Below are 21,601 nucleotides of genomic sequence, written 5' to 3'. Positions count from 1 at the left end.
ATTTCAACAAGCTTACATTTGTGAAGAAGAAGAGAGACAATTGTAGAGGTGAGTTAGATTAAACAAACTAGAAATAGATCAATCACGAGGGTAGGGCTCCAAGAGTAGGAGGACTTCTCACGTAGGATCAGAGCACTGTATGGTGAGACATCCACTGCTATAAAAAAAAGATACAAGATGGATCTCTAGTTGGAAGTGCAATCATGCTTCTCTTAAATAGGTAAGAACTAAAGGATGCAAAGAATCAAAGCCGCCAATGGCGAGATTGGGGTGAATCAATAGTGACTACATCGAGTTTTGTCTAAACAAAAGCCATGAGAAGAAGAGGTCTTGACAAGGGCAACCGATCAAAGTACATGTCTCCCTGTAGAGAGAATCCACTCTTCTTTATTAGATTGTCTTCCCGCCAGGTACCCTTAAAAATTTCTCAAGTTTACATAGCCTTTATGCCCCACTTTTTTACATCTTATAAATCTAGGCAAATATGTAATCAAATTCCGCCACCTTTGAAGACAAAACTTACAACAATCTAGAGAAAGAAGAGAAACAGAGTGAAGAGAAAGACGATGAAGAGGTTGACAATGATTATGAGATTGAACTCGATGATGTAAGATGCTAAGTAGTTTATGAGATTTGCATGTGACATGTGTGATCATAACATGCCAACATGTCTGCAAAATCATTGAAGTGCAAAACATTTCAAGGATTTTTTTCTCTATAAGGATGAGGATAGAGGGTTTCTTCTTTGCATGGCTGCATGCCAAATTGCCACCACAATCTTTTTGCATGTGATGGCTTTGGACAACCACTTGTGGTAAAAGTCATCTACTATGAATCTCATTGACAGAGGATTGTGTCCATGAAGAAGGTATTAATGCTTGTCTCATCCACTAATAAGAGCAATATTGGAGAGTAATGTGTGTTGTGCTTGGTGGGAAGGCTTTGCCATGGGCCTTACAACAATAAGATTGTCTCTCTTAATTTGTTCAAAGTACCCTCATTCCATGATGCAATGGCTTGCATGCAACCTTGCTCAATTTTTTTAAGAATATGGAAACAATTTATCAATCCCCAATTCTTGCCATGCAATGTATAGCTATGCGTATGTATAGGCTAGGCATAGGGGATATTTATTTTTTCCATATCTTTGACTTCCTTGTGCATATTAATGCATCCAACTATGAAATTGGATGTGTACGAACCCAACCAAGGGAGCTTAAACATGATTATCATATGTGCTTTGTCAACAAATAGCTAAAGCGAGTACCCCCAGAGCACCTGTACTGAATCACACATCATCCCTATAGCTTTGTGAGATCTCACATACAATGCGGAGCATGCAAGATCAAGTTAGTCATACTCACCTCTATAACTTCTTGATTTCTTTAAGTACCCTTGCTCTTGGTTTCTCTTTATGTTTCTTCTTCCCCCTTGGTGGAGGCTGCACGCAGAGCATGCAGGATCAAGTTATTAGTACTTACCTATAGCTTCTTGATTTCTTTAAGTACCCTTGCTGCTAATTTCTCTTTTTATTTCTTCTTCACCCTTGGTGGAGGTTGCACGTGTACCCGCACATGGTTCCATGGCCAATTATCTACCTTAGACTTCCTCCTTAGCTCTTCCCTTGCTTAGGCTTCTGAATCTTGCTAGTGTGCCCATTTCGAACCTACCCCCCATTCTTGAATATCATCCTTGTGATGGGGCTTTCTTTGTCAGACATACTTCTGGAGGTGGCAAAGGTACTATATCGAAGAAGGTGGATGCATGTCATTGTATCATAGGAAGATTTGGACTTATGTGCTATCTATCTACTTTACTATAGGACCTCTAGTAAGCTTGTCAAAGTCTTGGAGATTTCCAAAGACCCTTTGCTGTTCAGCAACAGTACAATCAATTGGGGGAGATTATTGTCAGTTAGGGGAGGGTTGACTGGATTTCTCATGGGGAGTGTGGGCTCACTGGAGTCATGAGAGGGCTCATGAGTTCTCTCATGGGAGTCAAAGAGGGCTCACAAGTGTTCTCATGGAAGACAGGGGAGGCTCATGGGAGTCAAAGGATGGCTCATGGGACGGATTAATGTTAGGGGAGGGCTCATAGGAGGGCTCACAAGAGGGATTCGTGTCATTGGAGGGATTTGTGTTAGTGGTTCATTCAGATGAGGAGTTCATGGAGCTAGAGGAAGAAGATTGGGGTGGAGTCCCAATGCGGTGTTCAGTGGGCTTGGTAGTGTTTTTCACTATTGCCATTAAAACATGTGAGAGTTTCAAAAATGTTTTATATAGCTTGTCTTAAGCTATCTTTAGCACATTACAACTTTTGGGCCTCTTCTCCTTAGGGTTTGTCGAGTGCATCCCTCCCACCCCAGACCCCCGACTTCCAAAAACATCCATAGGTTCATATGTGAGTACTCAAATTGTGGTCCAAGCATGCACTTTATTCATTGTAAAATAATATACAATTACAATATAGCTTCATATTCTCTTTGGACCCATATACTCCCTTTTCTAACTCTACTTTAGGGGAGGGCTCATAGGAGGGCTCACAAGAGGGATTCGTGTCATTGGAGGGATTTGTGTTAGTGGTTCATTCAGATGAGGAGTTCATGGAGCTAGAGGAAGAAGATTGGGGTGGAGTCCCAATGCGGTGTTCAGTGGGCTTGGTAGTGTTTTTCACTATTGCCATTAAAACATGTGAGAGTTTCAAAAATGTTTTATATAGCTTGTCTTAAGCTATCTTTAGCACATTACAACTTTTGGGCCTCTTCTCCTTAGGGTTTGTCGAGTGCATCCCTCCCACCCCAGACCCCCGACTTCCAAAAACATCCATAGGTTCATATGTGAGTACTCAAATTGTGGTCCAAGCATGCACTTTATTCATTGTAAAATAATATACAATTACAATATAGCTTCATATTCTCTTTGGACCCATATACTCCCTTTTCTAACTCTACTTTGCAACAAACATGCAGCTCCTTGACTCCTTGTGGATGCCTACCAAGAACAATGCCTTCTATTCTTTGATACAATATGAACTGCTTTCACACGTTCTGATGTCTTTGCCATTTTAGGCTTCAGAGTCTTGCCTAGTAAACATCTAAAAAACCTCTTACAATGCATTGCTATGAATGAAACCACCACCTCTAGCTCTCAATCCCACCTGTCCTCCATTGAAAAATCGAAGCCCATAGGTATTCCAAGGAGTTTGAACACCTCTCCTTCTCTGATCTCTTTACAACCTTTGTTAGAGAGAAACAGAGGAGGAGGGCTCCTGGTGCCATAAATCCCTATTTTCTCATGGTTAACTTTGGAACCAGAGGCCAGGCAGAAAGTCTTTAGACACTCTAAGGTAACCCTTATTGACTCTTCATCATTATGTGGAGTTAGATTTGCGTCATCTACAAATTGTTGGCACATAATCTATCTACCCCCTTCCACCTATATTCCCTTTACGTATCCTTTATCTAACTCATCATTTACCAGCCATCCTGGTGCATCTATAGCTATAGCAAAGAGTAGAGGAGCTAGCGGGCATCCTTGTCTAATTGATCTTTTGAGCACAAAGGGTTGAGATGTTCAGCCCCATTAACCTTGACTTTACTTCTAGCTTGACACAGAAGTAATTCTACATAAGAGCTAAAACTAGGGCCAACTCCCATGTCCTTGAGGGAAGACAAAATGAAGCCCCATTCCATTCTATCATAAGCTTTGTCGAAGTCAATTTTAAGGAAACAAATGCCCTGCTGTGTTTCCTCAACCTTGAGTTCTTAAAGTAGGCTAGCTTGGCTTGATTGCGAATTCTCCATACCTTGTGTATTCTAAATGGATAGAGAGCCCCAATTCTGTACAAACCATGGTTCGTGCACATAGAGAATGTGCTACAAAAATGACAAACATAATTTTAGTAACAAATTTGTTTAACAAAGCAAGTGCTAAAGAATATGATAGTGATACGATTACCATGTAATGTGCAATATGTGACTCCCCCCCTACTTTCACCATTAATTTGCATAAACTCTTCAAAGCCATCCTAACCCTTTCATAATACATCTCACTGATTCAACTCTGTGCTGACACAATTTTATAAATGGATTGACCTTTGGTCACATTTTTCTTTCAAAGTCACTACTTAAGTATGTGAAGCCTTATTGGTCATGCATTCACACAAGGTTTTCCAATATTTAGAGCCCAAGGTACTTTGAGACAATGTATGTTTTTCTTTCTCAATATTTTGATTGGATAAGAATCTCATTGCCTTTGCTCCACCCATGGATACTTTGGCAGGAGGATTTTGTGTTGCCCCGGACATTTCCTTGTCTGCCTTAAGTTTCACATGTCCTCCATGGAATCCCATCTCTGAAAGCAACTCCTTATCTTCTGCAATGCAACGTGTAGATACTTCATGTGGAATCAGATTCCAAGCATAAACAAGATGCAAATATAATAGCTTATCAAGTATGTGTATCGTGGAATGGGTAAGATGGGATCCCACTTTGGATCCTTCTTATCCTAATTGGGAGCTAGAGTTTGGTTATAAGAGAGAATGCCATTCTCCCATTAACATCGTACTCATTAATTTTGTAGTGGCGTACTCTCCAATATTATTTTTATTGTACGGATTGGATGGATAATCCCACTTCTTGAAAAACGTATTAAAAGCTATATATTTTTATTCTTTGAACATTGAAATTATGAAGTTTAATGTAACGTTTCATCCATACTAGAGGTACATTAACAGCATTGCTAAAATCTTAGTATTTTTTAATGGTGTTAAAAAACACCTTGGAGTAGTTAGAAGAGGACTCACAATTATAGTCACTGGAAGATAGTAATATTAGTCATGTTTATCTGAGAAGCAACTGAGTCCTTTGTGTCTTCCCTCTCGTCATTGGTGATATAATCATATCCATAGAACATAAGCAAGGAATCAGAGATTCTTTCTTAAAAGCTCTTTGCCGATTCCTTATGATCCTTGCTTCATCTTGTGGATATTGCCCATAACGAGTGGCATGATAAGAAATGCCTCTAAAATAAAATGCTATCTTCTATAGTGGATTGCAACTTCCTTATTTCTTGTTTGGTTTGTCTTATTCTCTCTTCTCCTCCTCCTCATTGCGCATCTGAGTAGCAAAGTCACCTATCTCATCCTATGTCAATGGTTCACCTTGTCTCATTCTCACCTCTCTATGTACTTTGTTTGCAGCATAGATAGTACCTCTTCATCATGATCAAAGAACCCAAACCATCCACCTTTAGCATGATCTTAGGCTAGGAAAATCCAAACATTCTATACTTCACGCCCACGAATAGTGCTACATTGTAGATCCAGTAAACCTGATAGTGGCACCATCCACAAAATTTATGGGGGTGAAATGACCCATTAGGCTGCAACTCGACAGAGTAGCTCGGAAGTTTGTAGACATGGAGGGGTTCACTTGCTCGTAGAAGGATTTCTTGCATGGGTGTGCGGCGAGGTTACTAAGTTAGTTGTTGCTGGTAAAAGAATTTATTGCAATCATTGCATGCAAAGACTGATAGCTCCAAGAGGGGCTATCTTCATCACATAAGAAAGCCAGAAACATCATTATTACTAGCTTTCAGACGGGATAGCTTCGTGCATCAATAAAAGAAAAAAATTATGAGAATTATTGACAGTAAACCCCTAGAAATCATCCATAAAACCTCCTCAAATGGTGCCTTGAAGGTATCGTAGTAACATAAGAAAAGGTCAATGACAATTGCAAAAGCCAGGAAGCCACATCACACCACAAAACAAATTGCATGCAGAGAAGTAAACCCACTAATATAAGAATTCAATGACACTAGCCAACACGAAATGTGGACCTATATGCAATTCCCCAAGGTTCTAGACTCAATAAATAATCACTATATTTATTTTACCTTTTCAAGGAACACCATAATGAAAGCCTTCCCCCCATGGCAAACCACAAAGCTGAACTAGACAAAAAGTGTGGAAAGAAATACAAAGGCATGCATTGCGACAAAAAAAAAGAACTGACCAAGAAGAACCAAGTGCGAGTACACTCCGAGTTCTTAAGGAGTAGAACATAAATCCTTAAAATGAACCTGAGTTAAAATATTTTTAGAACCAATGCTTAAGGGTAGTACTAATAAGGGCCTTGACTACATCGTTTACTCCCCCTCGCCCTACACCTCTCCTTATGTTTCTCCCCTTTCATCTTCGTCCTCCTTGTGACCTCTCTCTTCTTCTACTACCACTGCATTTTTTGCTCCTCTCCTTACCTTAATAACTTATCTTCGAACGTGCATCATGGATGTTGTGTGGTAGTTATTACAAGTATCAACAAGTTGGTCCCTGATAACACATTGTTGCTTGTTAGGTAACTAGAAGCAGGGCGCAGGGCAGCAACATCAAAAAATACAAAGGTGGTTCCTCCACCTTATAGAGTGAGCAACCCTTTAAATGCCCCAAACACTTGTCCCTTCCACGTGCAACCATGGGACATGGCTGCCAATAGGAAAGTCAAGCTATGTAGATCCTCTGTAGAGACTCTTACCCATCTTTTTGGGGATGTTCGTGGGTTCGAAATGTGTGGAGCCTTATTCACTTGCATTGTGCTAAGGGCCTGGGATTGAATCTCATTTCCAAGGGTGCTCGGACATACAAATATGTTCTCTGGGATGTTATTAGATACACAACTTTACATAGAATTTGGGTTGCCCTATATGAGGCCTCAGCCAATAGATATGTTGTTTTCTCTTTGTCTTATAAGCAGGCAATCATGGAGATAGCTGTAAAGGTTAGGTGGTTGGTGGCTAGGTGGCCTGATGAGGTTGTTCGAGCTCGTCTTTAGAGCATTTTGTACGACATATCTTTTGTTGTGTACTAAGTAATATATGAGCAGACCACTTTCAATTAAAGTTGAATTAATTCAATGGGCCTGTCCTGTAGGCAATTGTGAATTTAATGTGGTTGACTTTTGGATGTGCAGTGGAAAACGAGGGCAGAAACCTGAGAGAGAGAGAGAGAGAGAGAGAGAGAGAGAGTACGAGGATAGTATGGAGGAGTGGAGTGAAATTGGAGAAAAGTAAGCTCTTGTGAGGAAAGTATGAAAGACTCGAGTGAAGAGTAGACTCTAAATCCCAATTTCATTACTAAGACCTATCCTTCTAGGACAGCAGAAAACACTTGTCACTTGTAGAGGTCTTCTAGAAATTTCAATCAAAGTGCCTTTTACGTCCGGTCCACAACTAATTTTATTTTTGAGAAAGTTAGGGCCCGCTATGAGTCCAAATCCATGATGCCGTGCATGTTTGAAGCAGGGGATCAATCTTCTCCTCATAAGTGTAGGGCTGTCATTGTACGAGAAACGTGGGGCTCCACGTGGCAGCCAGCCTGGGCAGGTTGTGGTCCGTGGATCATCATCATCATCCTCAACATCACGGTAATAATTAGTAATTAGTAATAGTAGTAGTGATGGTGTAGAACAGTAGAAAGGCATAGGCATTGGGTAATGACTCGTCACTCTCGAGTTTTCTGGGCGCGTCAATCGAGAAGCTTTTGGATGGTTATCATTACCCATCGAAATGGATGTCATTGGGTGAAGTGGGAAAAAGGCGAGATTGAATCAGTGATTTGAGGCTTCTGGGAAATGGTGGAATTTTTGCGCGGTAAAGCTCGTCATTACAATCAAAGGTGGTCTGCTTCATCATCATTATCGTCAATATCATCATCTATTCAGAGCTACGGTATACGTCGAAAACGTGTTCCCTCGTTGAAGTTTAAGCTGTAATCATGGAAATTCATTGCATTCTTTCTGGCTGATTTGCAGTGGTTTTTCTGACAGCAACATTACCTCTCTTTGCTTCTCCAGCCAAGCTAGCTACAGAGACGTCGTTTGCTCTTGAGAAATTCCAGGGACGCTGTTGCTCAATCTCACAAGTCCTTCGGCTTTTCAGCTGGAGCAGCATTTTTGGATATAAGTTACTGGCAGAAATCCTTGTCCTGCCGCCTGCATTTCACTCGTGATAGCTGGTTCCTAACCTGCTCCCATGTTTAATCGCAATGCGGGTCGAGATGATGGTATCTCCATCACCTGGATCAAACTCGCTGCTCTCGATGCGGTGCCCGTCAATCAAGGTTTTGCGTGGCACGGACCGGTAGCGAGCGGTGTGGATTTGTCTGCAAGCCTTGGCTTCCTTTCGGGCAGGGCAGATTCTGACAAATGCAATGCCTACGCAGCTATTAACATGTTTGCAAGCATCAGCAGCATTTTCTCCAGGGGATTGAGAGGAAAACGAAAGCAGAAAAATGGAGTTGCTCCCGTTAGCGGATTGCAGATGGTGGCCTATACTCCTGCCCGTGGGACGTACGCGTATGAGACACTGCAGCGCAGATTTAAGGCACGCTCTGTTGCGTAAATCAAATAATTGTGTATAAATGAATAGCTCCTTTCGCCATTGGACGCAAGAAATGACTTACGGAACCACTATCGCTGCGTTCTAGTGAATTAGATAAGGGAGTTGTTGAATTGGGTCAAATGGATTTTGTAATTCATTCAAGGGCCTTGAAATGTTTACTTCCCCTGTCACTTTGCAGAGGGCTTTTGCGATCTGTTCTTGATAAATGGTAGGACTTCAATAAATGTTCAATATGCTTCTTTTTATAATATATTGCCGTTGGTGATCACTGATTGTGTTCACCTCAGGTGCTTAAGATTTTTAACTGCACAACTGCTTGTTTTATATTCATAAAAGTTTCCCTTATTGACTATTTGGGCCAATGCCATATCTGGTGCAGTGTGCCACCTGTCAACAGAGAACTGTCTCAAAGCTTGATCTTTCAGATAGTGGGCTTTATTCTCTACTGTCGTGCAATATGAATACCAGAATGCCTTGTATACTTTTTAATGTGTGCTCACCTGACAACTCTGACCGGACCATGCCTTGTGCACTGATCCCACCTACCACTGAGCATCCTTCTTCAAGGACATTGTTGATTACCTCCTCTCTTCCAACTATTTAATGATTTTTAGTTCGCTGCGTCTCTGGCTTTGTTGTCTTGCCCAATGCAACAAACTGAAAATCATCTGCATTATAGATGCTATATTCAGGCTCAAACAGGTCCAGAAGTTCTTGTGCTTTCTTAACATTCTAGGGATCTTCAGTCCTCACATGTAAGGCCTTCAATCCCAGGCTGTACCGCTGTAATTTCCTTCTGACCATGACACCCATGAGGTCTTTGAAAGCTGCCCATGTCTAGGGCTTCCAAGATGAAATCCTCATCTTCAATCAAGTGTGGGCATTGCACAAAGAATCTTTCCCTCATCATCCATTGGATACAATCCAAAATCTCCTTCAAAGCTGAGAGCCATTCTTCCTGCCTAATTGGATTCTTGGTTTCTCCTTTTAATCTGTGGTCCATCAAAATATATTTTTAGTGTCTACCACACACTTGTCCAACCAAGGCCCTGCCATAATGTATGAAAGACAAGTCATCCCTGACCACAGATGGTAGGTCCACAGAAGCATGGTGCTGATTTGATCAGGCAACATCAATGTCCCACTCAACCCCCAAACTCATGTCCGTATTGGGCATATGGCATCCTTCCACATAAATCTGTTCAGGCTGCATTTGCTGTCCAGGTTGCATTTGAGGTGGTCTAGACTCTATATAGAGCCTCCTGTCTGTTCGAGATCGAGGCCAACTACTCTCACAGGCATTGTGCTGAAATAGAGCTGAGAAATAAGTGCTGGAGGGACGGGCTCTACCCAAAGCATCCACATGAGGTTAGTATGTGCCAAATGGCGGCAGTGAATATTGGGCTCTATTCCCTGCAAGTAACTCAAGGAGATCACCTATTGGAAGTGTCACGAGTCTTTGGCTGAAGTTCTCCATGGGCAAGATCATGGTGGGCTGCTCACTAATAAGCTTTCCAAAGATGGAAGGATCTTGCTGGTTGTGTAATATATATTCTGCCTGTTGTCCACCTTGCATCTTGTGTGGGATTGATCATTGCAGTAGAATCTGTTGGGATATCTCAAGATGTATGCCTCAGGCACGCCTTGGTTTCTATGTGTGAGTGCTAGAGGCACAGTTAGGTGCCCATAAGCATAGTTAGGTGGTGGAAAGCCACATAGGATGATTGAGAGAATCTAGGAGCAGATTGAGGAGATGATTGTGGAGCTCTGAAGTCATCAGTGATATCAGTGAGCATGTAAGAGGTGCCTACATAAGGACCTCACTCTTCTTCATTCCAAAATGCAAGTATTCTGAATTTGTGTCCACTCTACTCTTTCCTTTCAGTTTACCAACATGGTATCAGAGCCATTTGATCCCCCTTGATCCCATTTCTGCCACATCATCATCTTCTTCTTCACCATCTCTTCCTCTTCTTCCCAAAATTTGCTTAAGCTTGTTCTCCTCCATTTCTCTACCATTCTCCACGCCCTTCCTGCTGGAGATACACCTCGAAGGGGCGAACCCCTGGCTATAAGGAATTGAAGAATCACGGGCTCGTTTCGTCGCCATTTCACGTAGTTCGTCTACCCTTCTTCCTGCGTTTTCTCTCAGAATGCTCCATGCTTCTCTAATTCCTTTCAGAGGGAGCTTGTCCATACCTAGAGCTATCCTGTGTTGAAATTTGAGCAGCAATGGCTGCACATTCAAGCTGAAAACAGAGAAAAACCAGTCGAAAATGGAGAGACAAGCTATGACGCCTTGACGTGTTTTTGCGCCCTTTCTCCTCAGTGGACCTTTTGTGGTATATAAGCTCTCTTTTGCCTCAGAAACCCCCTTTTCCTTTGCTCTAAAGAGTGAGATACAAGCCCTCCAAGTTCAGTCTTTTGATTTTGACAGTTTTGACAAGTTTTTGAAGATGATGCTACATAAGATGCTATTCTAGCATTTTTGGTTTTTTGAAGTTTTCAATAACATCAATACAACTGTGGCTTCAGCTTTGCTTTGAGTTGCTTTACCTGGTTTTGATTGGAAAGCTTTCATTTTAGCCACCTCTATGAAGCATGTAAGAAAAAGCATCATTGATTGAATTTTGGTCACTAGTCTTTGCTACATTAAATGCTTATATTTGGAAGCCTTTCAGTTGTTATTCTAGCCTTGTAAGAGAGAAGACACTGCCTAATACCTATGTTAGCCATATTGAATATAGATAAGTTCAATGGAAAGGGCTTCCACACATGGCAGATGAAGGTGAAATTTGCATTGATGAGGGAAAACCTCTGGGGACTTGTCAAACCGACTTCAACTTCTTCTTCTACAGCCTCCAATGCTGGAGAATCCTCAGCTCCGACACGCCTGGCAAGGGATCCCGCTAGAGAGGAGAAAGCATATGGTATCATTGCTCTTGCTTTAGGAGATGATTATATTCATCACATCTCTGACTTAGAGTCTCCTTCAGAAGCTTGGCAGAAGCTTGACATGAGTTTTGGTGCTAGCTCTCACATCTCTAAATTATCACTTAAAATCTCTTTCTTTGAATTGAAGATGGTTAGTGGCACTTCTTTGGCAGCCCATGTCAATTACATGCGGAGTCTGACTCAACTTGCTTCTATCAACTCTCCTATCACTACAGATGATGCTATGGCAGTGTTGCTTAAGAGTATGCCTGAAGATTATGATCATATTGTTACCACTTTGAAAAATCTTCCTAATCCTAATCTTGAAGGTATTATCTCTGCTCTCCAAGAAGAAGAAAGGCACATGGAGCTCAGGAAAGGCAATGACACAGCTTATGCTGTAAAAATCCAGAAGGGCAAGTTTACACCTTGCAATCATTGTGGAAAGACAAATCACCTTTCAAAGGACTGCTTCAAAATCAATCCATGCAAACACTGTGGCAAAAACAATCATCATGAGAAGTTTTGCAGAGCTAAAGCAAAGACAGAAAATGCCAATCTACTTTCAGTTGATGTGCCTCCACAAGATGAGGCATCTTTTGAAGATTATGCATTTTAAATCATCTCTATGTATGCTCCAGATCTCCCTTTTTATGTTGAGTCAAGGTACTCAGCCTGGATAGTCCTCTAAAATGAATGAAATAAACTATTGTGTTTTGTGTGTTTTGTAAACACCTCTGGTCACCTTATGATGTAGGCCATGTGTATGTGTTTTTGCTCCATGGTACCTCCTGCAGACATTGTGTGCATGTACATGCAAGGGAGATAACCATTGGAAGGTTTTTTGTATCCCTTTTGTTTACCTTACACCCATGGGAACCCTTACTAGCTTGAGATCCTAGCCATTGATAGATCCATGACCACCATGAGATGGCATGAGACACCTTGTGCTAGCTGTATCCTTGACATAGTCTGAGGCATTCCCTTGAGGGGGGGTTTGTTGGGATATTTAAAGGTGTATGCCTCAGGCACATCTTGGTTTCTATGTGAGTGCTAGAGGCACAGTTAGGTGCCCATAAGCACAGTTAGGTGGTGGAAAGCCACATAGGATGATTGAGAGAATCTAGGAGCAGATTGAGGAGATGATTGTGGAGCTCTGAAGTCATCAGTGATGTCAGTGAGCATGTAAGAGGTGCCTACATAAGGACCTCACTCTTCTTCATTCCAAAATGCAAGTATTCTGAATTTGTGTCCACTCTACTCTTTCCTTTCAGTTTACCAACAGAATCCCCATGCATTGGTGTACCTTGGTGCTCTACGAAACAGGGTGTAGGATTATCGTGCCCTAAAAGATCACCCTCCTTGAAAGAAGTTGATTGCCCGTGTCCTTCATGATCGTACTTCTGTTGTGGTAAGTTTTCCTCATCCCTGGACCCCAACTGCAGCTTACCTTGGTTTCCTTCAACAGCACTTCCATGTGCATCTTTTTCATCATCTTGCATATATGTATTACCTTGCTGCTGTGCACCAATGTACTGGTGGGAACACTAACTATTAATCTGGGTATATGCAGTAACTATTAAGACCAATATGGTGGTGCAAAGGCTGCTTGCCAACAGTATTACTATGCCCATTTTCAAAACTGTCATAACAGCCATCTTCCTTATGCTGCCCATTGTCTGCATCATTTTGGCTGCCATTTTCAGGTTCCACTGTAAAAGTGTCAGAACAGCCATCTTTCCTTTTGCTGTCCATTGTCTTCACAACTTTGGCTGTCAGTTCTAGATTGTACTGTGTACTTGCACCTTTTGCCATTCACAGTGGAGATGAACATATAAGAATCAGTTGTAGGGCTCTGCCATCTGGTATTATCTCTGAAAGCTGCATGCTTGGCCATACTTGTCACGGGCATCCTCAGCCCGTGGCATGCTGGACTGCCACGTGGGCTGTCCAGTCATCACGCAGCAGCCATGTGGACTGCCACATAGGCAGCCACATCAGCCGGCTGCCACGCAGCAGCAGCCAGCTCAGCAGACCGTACAGTGCAGGCTCCATGTCATCGCCAGGTGCCACATCAGCAGGGTGCCACATCAGCGATGACATGAGCAGGTCGGCTGCCACATCAGCAGCAGCAGCAGGTTGGTTAACAGGAGCAGTCTGGTAGGTGGGCAGAAAGCTGCCTGGTCAGTCAGTTTGAGGCCCAAGGGGGCCTATAAAAGCAGCCCCCTTGGCCTTCACTTCTCATCCCTTCTTCAGGCCTTCAAGCCTTCAAGAGCAACAGTAGCCAGGCTTCTCCACAGCAGATCAGCAGGGTGCCTCAGCCTTTCTAGGGATCTAGTGAGGATTCACCTCCTCTAGTTAGCTTAGTCTTTTCCGGTCTTGCAGTCGAGGGTTTCAGCCCCTCCATACAGCCGTATTCAGCCCTTTGGGCATTCATGCCTATGAGTTATATTTCCTCTTCGGAGGTCCACTATATTCTCTCCCTTTGATTCTCTCACTCACATCCACAGCATCACTTTGTGTATTGAGTGCATCATCTTGCAGTTTGCTGTTAGTATTGAGCAGGAGAGAGAGAGTGAGGATAGTCTATCTCCCGCTACATTGGTATCAGAGCTTCAGATTCTGTCCTGAGACAGACGGGTTTGTAGGGGTATCTATTTTTTATATTTTGTCCCTACCTCGAACTAGTGGTAGTACCATCTCCATTAGCCACTCCCTCCCTTACTCCATCTCGCATCAGGCCGGCTCTCGTCGTCACGTGTAGGTCTTTACACCTTGCGGAGTGCAGTAAAGAGGCGAATTCCCCCCCCCCAAGAATCAAGAGGTTCAGGTCAGTTAGGGACAGCCCCCATTGTTTATGGTCTAGACAAGATCCGGTAAGGCACCATGAGCACAAGTGAGTAGTCCAACACAGGGGGAGAGGGTCTAGTGCCTCCACCTCTACCACCACCACCCCCACCCCCACCACAAAATTTTGTAGATATGTCCACGTCTGCCATGACAGCCATGTTGCAGGCTATGATGCAGATGCAGCAACTATAGTCCAAGGCTCTCTTTACCCGCATGACCTAGCTTTAGGAGATATGAGAAGATCGTGAGCAGGCCGCCAGAGAACACGAAAGGCTAGCTCGGGCGGCAAAAGAAGAACGCGATCGGGAGGCTCGGGAAGCAAAAGAAGAACGCGATCGGGAAGCTTGAGTAGCCGAAAGGGCAGCTCGGGAAGCAAAAGAAGAATGAGATTGGGAAGCTTGAGAAATCCCAAAGGGCAGATCAGGAAGCAAAAGAAGAACGTGATCAAAAGGCTTGAGAAGCCAAGGAATTGTGAGACCACGAGGCTCAGGAGGCCAAGGAGCTTCGAGAATGTACTGCTCAAGAAGAGAAGGAAGAACGGGAGTGGTAGCTTCTCATTTCTCTACTTCGACGAGCGAGGGGAGAAAAATGGAGAGATGTCCACCTCCGGCCAAGCCTTCCTTCCCGAGGAAGCTCGACTTCACACGATATGATGGTAAGCAGGAACCCTTAGTGATAACTTCATTAGTGCTAGTTTTCTTCTTTAGTGCTAGCCTTCATCATGACTGAGTCTGCCCTTCACCTTCGGAGTGCTGATTGAAACTCAGTATAAAGACTTTGTATACATGGATGCTCAAGTATGTGTGGATTTGTATGTGTGAGAGCATATTTTTATACTATGGTCTAGACCGACTTTTAGGCGCTAATGACGTTGGTGGGGATGTCATAGTAGCTAGTCCGTGCTATGCGTGATGGAGTTTATGGTTTTCAACCTTATGAGTGACTATCATGAGATTGAAACTGCACGATGTTGTGTTATTAGAGGATGAGTTTGGGAATGTTCTTGGATTCATCTAGGTATATATTGACTTCATGGCTCAGTCAGCTCGAAAATTATTTTTCAGTGATGCCTACAAAGGACGAGTTGTGCATCCTAGCATTCATGCACCTCACAGGTGAGGCGGTCACCTGGTGGCTCAAGTGGCAGAAGGACCATTATGATGCAAATGATGAGTCATGTTTCTACTGCTGGATGGAATTTGCTGAAGATCCTCGATCACAATTCTTGCCCACCGCAGTACCTGGACAGGCTCCAGAATTAGTTCTACGAACTACGCCAGGGAGACACCGAGACGGTGAATCATTACGCCAATAAATTCACTCAGGTGTTTATACAGTTGCAGTTGGAGGACAGTCAGAACTTGAGCTGATTTCTCCGTGGGCTGCGTACAAACATCCAGTGGTATGTCAAAAGTTTCAGGCCATGGGATTATGAGTGTGCATATGAGCTTGCTCAGAATTTTGAGCTCATGCATGAGGGTTAAGGATCCAAGCAAGTCGACAGTAAGAAGTCCCAGGATTCCACACTAGGTGATGGTGGGAATGGGCAGCAAAAGAAGCCTTGGATGGCTAAGGACAAAAACGGCTATGGCGGGTACTTAGGAAAAGCGACGAGAACACTTTATGCCAAGGAGAACCATATTAAGGAATATTGCGTGCATTACCAGAAGCTTCTAATAGTAGGAGCCACATCACGTGTTGAGCAGTAGCCTCAAAAACCTTAGTACTCATTGAGGAGCTTGATGAACAACAGACTACAGGGACAACCTCAGTAGTCATCCAGGAGCTTGAAGCTCAACAGAAGGGGGAGCCTTGTCAGTTTACCAATATGTTTTAGTTTTATGGTCAGGTCGGTGGTCAAAAGGTCCTTATCCTGGCAGATTTAGACATTTCCGAGGACATCATCTCCACCAAAGCAGCTCAGAAGGCTCAGTTGCCTCTTACGCCAACGGAACCAATGACCTTGAATGGTGCATTTGGAGGGCAGCAGATAGAGAGCAACATGCAGGTAGCTTCAGCCACTCTGAAGATCTCAGGGTGGGTACATAGTCGGCCACTCAGGGTTGCGACTACTTAGGCAGGGGATGTCATCTTGGGAGCGCAATGGTGGCAGCAGTTCGAAGTCCAACCAGAATATCAGCACCAAGACTTGGATGTGAAAATCCCATGCCATGGGTTCAAGTTCATCGATTGGATTAACAGTGTTCTGCCTCGACCTTTGATATCAGTCATTCAAGGGGTTTGAGACCGGCGCCAACAAGACACAGTATTTCAGCTCGATACAGTCTTACAACAAGCAACAAGGTTACAACAAGACCACAATGCCTCTCTCAAACCAAGTCTTCATCTGTCCCTATCACTTATATGCACCGAGGAAAACCATAGGGAGCATCATCTTGGAGTATTAACCTACATCACATATCCTTACCAAAAGTTAGCACCAGATCCATGAATTTAGTACTTGCAGATCAAGATTCATGAGCTTAGCAACCATTTCTGGATTCATGAACCAGGTATCCAGATCAGGATTTACAGCCAAGTATACCACAGCTAGTCACCTCCATCAGCGCAATGGGAGGCATCCCCTAGTTCGAGTTTCACCAGAAGGGAATGTCACGTGCATCCTCAGCCTGTGGCATGCTAGACTGCCATGTGGGCTGTTTAGTCATCATGCAGCAGCCACGTGGATTGCCATGTAGGCAATCACATCAGCCGATTGCCATGTGGACTACCATGCAAGCAGCAGCTAGCTCCACAGACTGTACAGGCGCAGGCGCCACTTCAGCAGGTCATCACGTCATCGCCAGGTGCCACGTCACCAGGGTGCCACATCAACGATGATGTCTGCAGGTCAGCTGCCAGCAGTAGCAGTAGGTCGGTGAATAGGAGTAGTCTGGTCAGTGGGTAGAAAGCCGCTTGGACAGTCAGTTTGAGGCCCAAGGGGCAAAATAAAAGCAGCTCCTTGGCCTTACACTTTCTCATCCCTTCATTTCTTTAAGCCTCAAGAGCAGTAGTAGCCAGGCTTCCTCGTAGTAGACTAGCAGGGTGCCTAGTCTCTCCAGGGATCTACTGAGGATTCACCTCCTCTAGTTAGCTTAGTCTTTTCTAGTTTTGCAGTTGAGGGTTTCAGCCCTTCCATACAGTTGCATTAGTCCTTTGGGCATTCATACCTATGAGTTATATTTCCTCTTCGGAGGCCCACTATATTCTCTTTGAGTGCATCATCTTGTAGTTTGCAGTTAGTATTGAGCAAGAGAGAGAGTGAGGATAGTGTATCTCTTGCTACACAACTGTAGGGCTCTAGCCTCTACCGTCTAGTATGCTTGACCTGGTTTCCATTCCCACCATTAAGTTCAGTCCCAGATGAATGTATCTCTATTGTGTGCTTCATGAGCATGACATGTAAGCTGAGCATCTCAAATTTTGATTGCCCTTTGATGTAGGCTTATCTTTGACAACCTTGTGGAACCTAGAAGACTCTTTGGGTGGATTATTTGAATAGGCATGCCCCACAAACCCACCAAGTTTGGGCAAGACAACAAAGCCAGAGATGTAGTGGATATTTGGAAATACAATGAATGCTTCCAATGTAGGCAAAAAGGGACAGCAAGGCATAAAGAGATGTGCAAAGTAGACTCCATGGAGACACACAATGGCTATATGATTGTGGAGCTTCTTGATGATGAGCATGCTATGTGGGATCTTACATGACTCAGGAGGTGCCACAACATCTAGGGCAAATACCTATCCTACTTTTCCTTTTGACCCAGGTGGCCTGCATGTTGGAGGGTAACCGTTCATCGGGCAAGCGGAATTGCAGTGCCCGGTTTGCTGCGTCATTTTGGTGGCTGTCGACGGGTTTCTTATCAGGCAAACTTGTTCAGCTCTGGAGCCTCCTTGTGGGACTTCGTTCAAAATATTCAAAAGGGGACTGGGCCATTCGCTGCCTTGACATTTATTTCCTGCAGGTTTGGCAATGATGTTGCTTGGTGCCAAGAGAAATGCAGGATGAAGGGTGAAGGGAAATGGAAGCAAAGATGCCAGAGAGTGGAGCTCTTATACCAATGTAGAAAAGGGGGTAGGGGACAGATTAGAGAAAGGGGGATTGAGGAGAGGAAAGGGGAGAGAAGGAAGGAGAAGGGGTTGGAGAGAGAGGAAAATGCAGAGAGAGAGAGAGAGAGAGAGAGAGAGAGAGAATGGGGGCTTTTATAGGCTAGGAAGCCTTGATGATCTGGCCGACCAGATGCAGGTCTTGTCCACCTACCACAGACTGGCCTGACCCAGTGTGAAAACTCATGTAGTCGTGATCTTTGTGAATTCTTGGACAAAGGAATCCAAGGGCTTCCCACCCTTATTCAACTTTTGAAGCTTCTGGAAATTGTGGAACTCATCCGGCTCGAGAAGGAATTCTTCGTTCTAAGTCTTAGGAGCGGAGGGCTTTGGGCTTTTTCTTCAAACCCTGCTACCACAAAAACTCAGAAATACATTTCCACAAAGGTTGTGTGGAGGTCGTTAGGAATCAGGATAGCTGGTGATGGCAAAATGCGCCTCCCATGTACTCAACCTAGAGCACACATACTAGTGCACGCTTCTTTTCACCTGAATATTTCTCAGGCAAAAAGTTTGGCATCCCGCTATGTAAATGCTGGGACTTGTGATTCTGCTGCAACAAGAGACCCTGTTGCTGCATGGTTTGCATCTGCTAGAACAGGTTCTGCAGCACCTGAACATTGATCTAGACAACTTGCAATTGACGTGGTGTAGAAGGTCCAGGAGAATTGAAGGCTGTGCCCCCTATCCATGACTCATATTGATTTTAATAAGCTGTTGCAAACAAGAGACATCAAATAAACAATGAATATATATTAAGAATAGATTTTGGAAAGCATACGTGTAACAATTCACAATTCATAAACGACAAAATCTAGGGTATATACAACATCTATGAATTCGAGAAGAGAACACAAATGACAAATAGCCAAATCTGATTGCATGCCTGTGCAACACATGCTTCTCTCCTTATGCAAACTGAAATCTCAAAATACTTGGAGACTTTGCGAGAGAGAGGATGAAAAAGAGGAGAGTGCGAATATAGTGGCGCCTTTCTCCAATACAAATGAGCAGAAGATGTGCTTCAGAAGGAACATAGGCTTGCTGAAAATCAGATCCAACGCTACTTCCTTGAATAAGGGATCCCAAAAGGATAGACGGGAGCAGATTGTAGAGGGCAAAAGCTGTCCAGATCAAGCTGGCTTGGTCCAGGTTAAAGAGAGGAACTGAGGCTACTAAGCTGGACGAATATTTGAGAGCAGTCGAATTTGGATGATACTGATGCACCTAGACTCGTTTCTCCTCTGACCATTTTGCTGAGAGCAGGACTAGGCTTAGAATATAGCCATTGTGTCAGTTGCCGTACATATGGTAGACCTTGTATGGTGGGTGAGTTGCTCTGCCGTGGATGAATTGCAAACCCCTTTCTCTATTAGGGTGCAGGTGTACTCGTTTATGTTATAATAAAGTTCTATTTTATCTTGTGTCACTGTGTGTACATTGCCTTGCACATTTGTCTCTCAAAGTTTGAATGCTGCAGCATACACAACCTCAACACCCTAGCTTTTAACTTATGTATATTTCTATTTAATATGTGCTCTTTGGCCTATTCGAAGCTTTTAAGTCATACTAGTGCCGTCTCATTCCTATTTACGGGCCTTTTGTTTTCCGCATGGTGTAGAATGTTTATAAGTTTGGGTTTGAAACTTTACTGTGGTTTGGAATTTTGTCCCTTATATTTCCATTGGTTTTTACTGCTTGATAAATACTGATTTTGACTTCTATTGAATCTAGGAATTAGACAAGGGTGGTTCTGGGTCCATATCTGAGGGTGATCTCAAGCTTGCGTTGATGAGACTTAATTTACCTGCATCAGAACAGGTATGTGTTTGCAACCTTTCATAACTTTTTTTTGCAGAAATCGGTCTTCATTGCTGTTACACAACACCTAGCTAGGCAGCATTTGATTTACCTCATTTGGGCGCCAGACCTCCATAGCAATGAAGTGCCGATATAAATGAATTTGGTATGAACAAGTATTATTATAAGTGCCTGATTGATGGAAACATGAATAGTCAGATTCATATTATTGGCAGAGGGCGCTGTATGGTCAGCGCCTCGCATGATGGTCTGAGAAATCTTGGCTTACAGCATAGAAGAACTGAGGGCAGCCACAAAAAGCCAGCTGGGAGGACTACACAACCAACAGATACCATGATATATGATACAGTAGAACATGTCAGGAGCCCAGGTCCTACGTGACTCTGAGGTGTTGTTTGAGATCCCTTATCACCTTGCCTCCGATGTAGATCAAAGTGTGTATGTTGAGCTAGATGCCCTCGACAGAGGCAACTGGTTGAATCTGTTGGCTTCCAATCACTAGTTATAGCAGGCAACCCAATTGTTCAGTGTTGGCTTCCAATCACTAGTCTGTAGCAGGCAGCCCAAATGTGCCATGTGGTGATGGTTGCTATGGTCTTCCAGTCTTAGGAGGAGGGAAGAATCTTTGCCTGGGTCTCAGGATGCATGTCCAATTGGACCATGGAATTGGGTAGCTTTGGGAGCCATTCTCGACCTCAAATTAGAAACCTCAAACTAGAAGACCTTCATCTCTAATAACTAGGTTGGGGAACCACTCTCAACCTCAAACTAGAAGACCTCCATCTCTAATAACCAGTTACCAGTCCCAAGGTCACAACCTGAGGATTCTTGAAGAAGCATGAAAGAATCGTAAGTGCATGCCTGTAGATGTGTTAGTTGGCAGTTTCAGAGGGAAAGCTGAATGGTTTCTTGGAAACTGCAAGTGCAGCGATGGCAGCTTGCATTTCATTTCCGTTATCTAACCAAGAGCGAATAGGAAAACCTCCATGGGCACCTAGGCAGAAGTACGCCTCGTTCTATTGCTAGACCACAAACAGGCCCTAAAGTTGGAGAGGACTTGCTTCTGAAGCTAATGTCTATCTTAGGAGGCCTCCAAGCTAAGGATGCAAGCTGCAGATTCTTGTTGATGTGACTGTTGAATACTGGATGAAAGAAAACAGGGAGGCTCACTATACTGTGATGCCCTGCAGGATCCCATACACATACCAAGAGGAATGCATGTACGGACAATGATTTGCTGGTTACAATGGATGCACCAAACTGAAATGCAGCAACTGCAAAATGAACAATGAACCCATCATATAGCTAACCCTAATTGAGAATGCGGGAGGGAGAAGCCTCCTGGTGGCTTCTCATAGAAGCTAGGGCCTCGACCCTATCCTATGTGGCACGTTGACGAAGTGTGCCAATCACATTGCTTCAAACACATGCACTAGATGCAATGCTTGCATCTGAATGGCTTTCCTAGAGTGAGTGCAATGCTTGTG

At 43.6% G+C, this 21,601-nt stretch overlaps 1 protein-coding gene across 3 annotated transcripts in view; it reads left to right on the top strand.

The window, feature by feature from the left end:
* The first annotated feature begins 7,531 nt into the window (after nt 1-7,531).
* The window catches only part of LOC147883111 (uncharacterized), a 114,278-nt gene continuing 100,208 nt past the window's right edge, over nt 7,532-21,601 (top strand). The window contains exons 1-3 of one of the 3 annotated variants that reach the window (XM_087399814.1): nt 7,532-7,674; nt 7,853-8,381; nt 20,028-20,114. In XM_087399814.1, coding sequence (XP_087255940.1) covers nt 8,031-8,381; nt 20,028-20,114 — 438 coding nt within the window. In that variant the 5' untranslated portion in view covers nt 7,532-7,674; nt 7,853-8,030. Of the gene's footprint in view, nt 7,675-7,787; nt 8,382-20,027; nt 20,115-21,601 lie in introns of those variants that run through there. The other 2 variants (XM_087399816.1, XM_087399813.1) reach the window with 2 other exon arrangements.

Source organism: Dipteris shenzhenensis, chromosome 28, assembly GCF_047967505.1.
Source record: "Dipteris shenzhenensis isolate YYH24624 ecotype China chromosome 28, Dip_SZ_1.0, whole genome shotgun sequence".
NCBI lineage: Eukaryota > Viridiplantae > Streptophyta > Polypodiopsida > Gleicheniales > Dipteridaceae > Dipteris > Dipteris shenzhenensis.
This window is presented reverse-complemented; position numbering and strand designations above follow the sequence as displayed.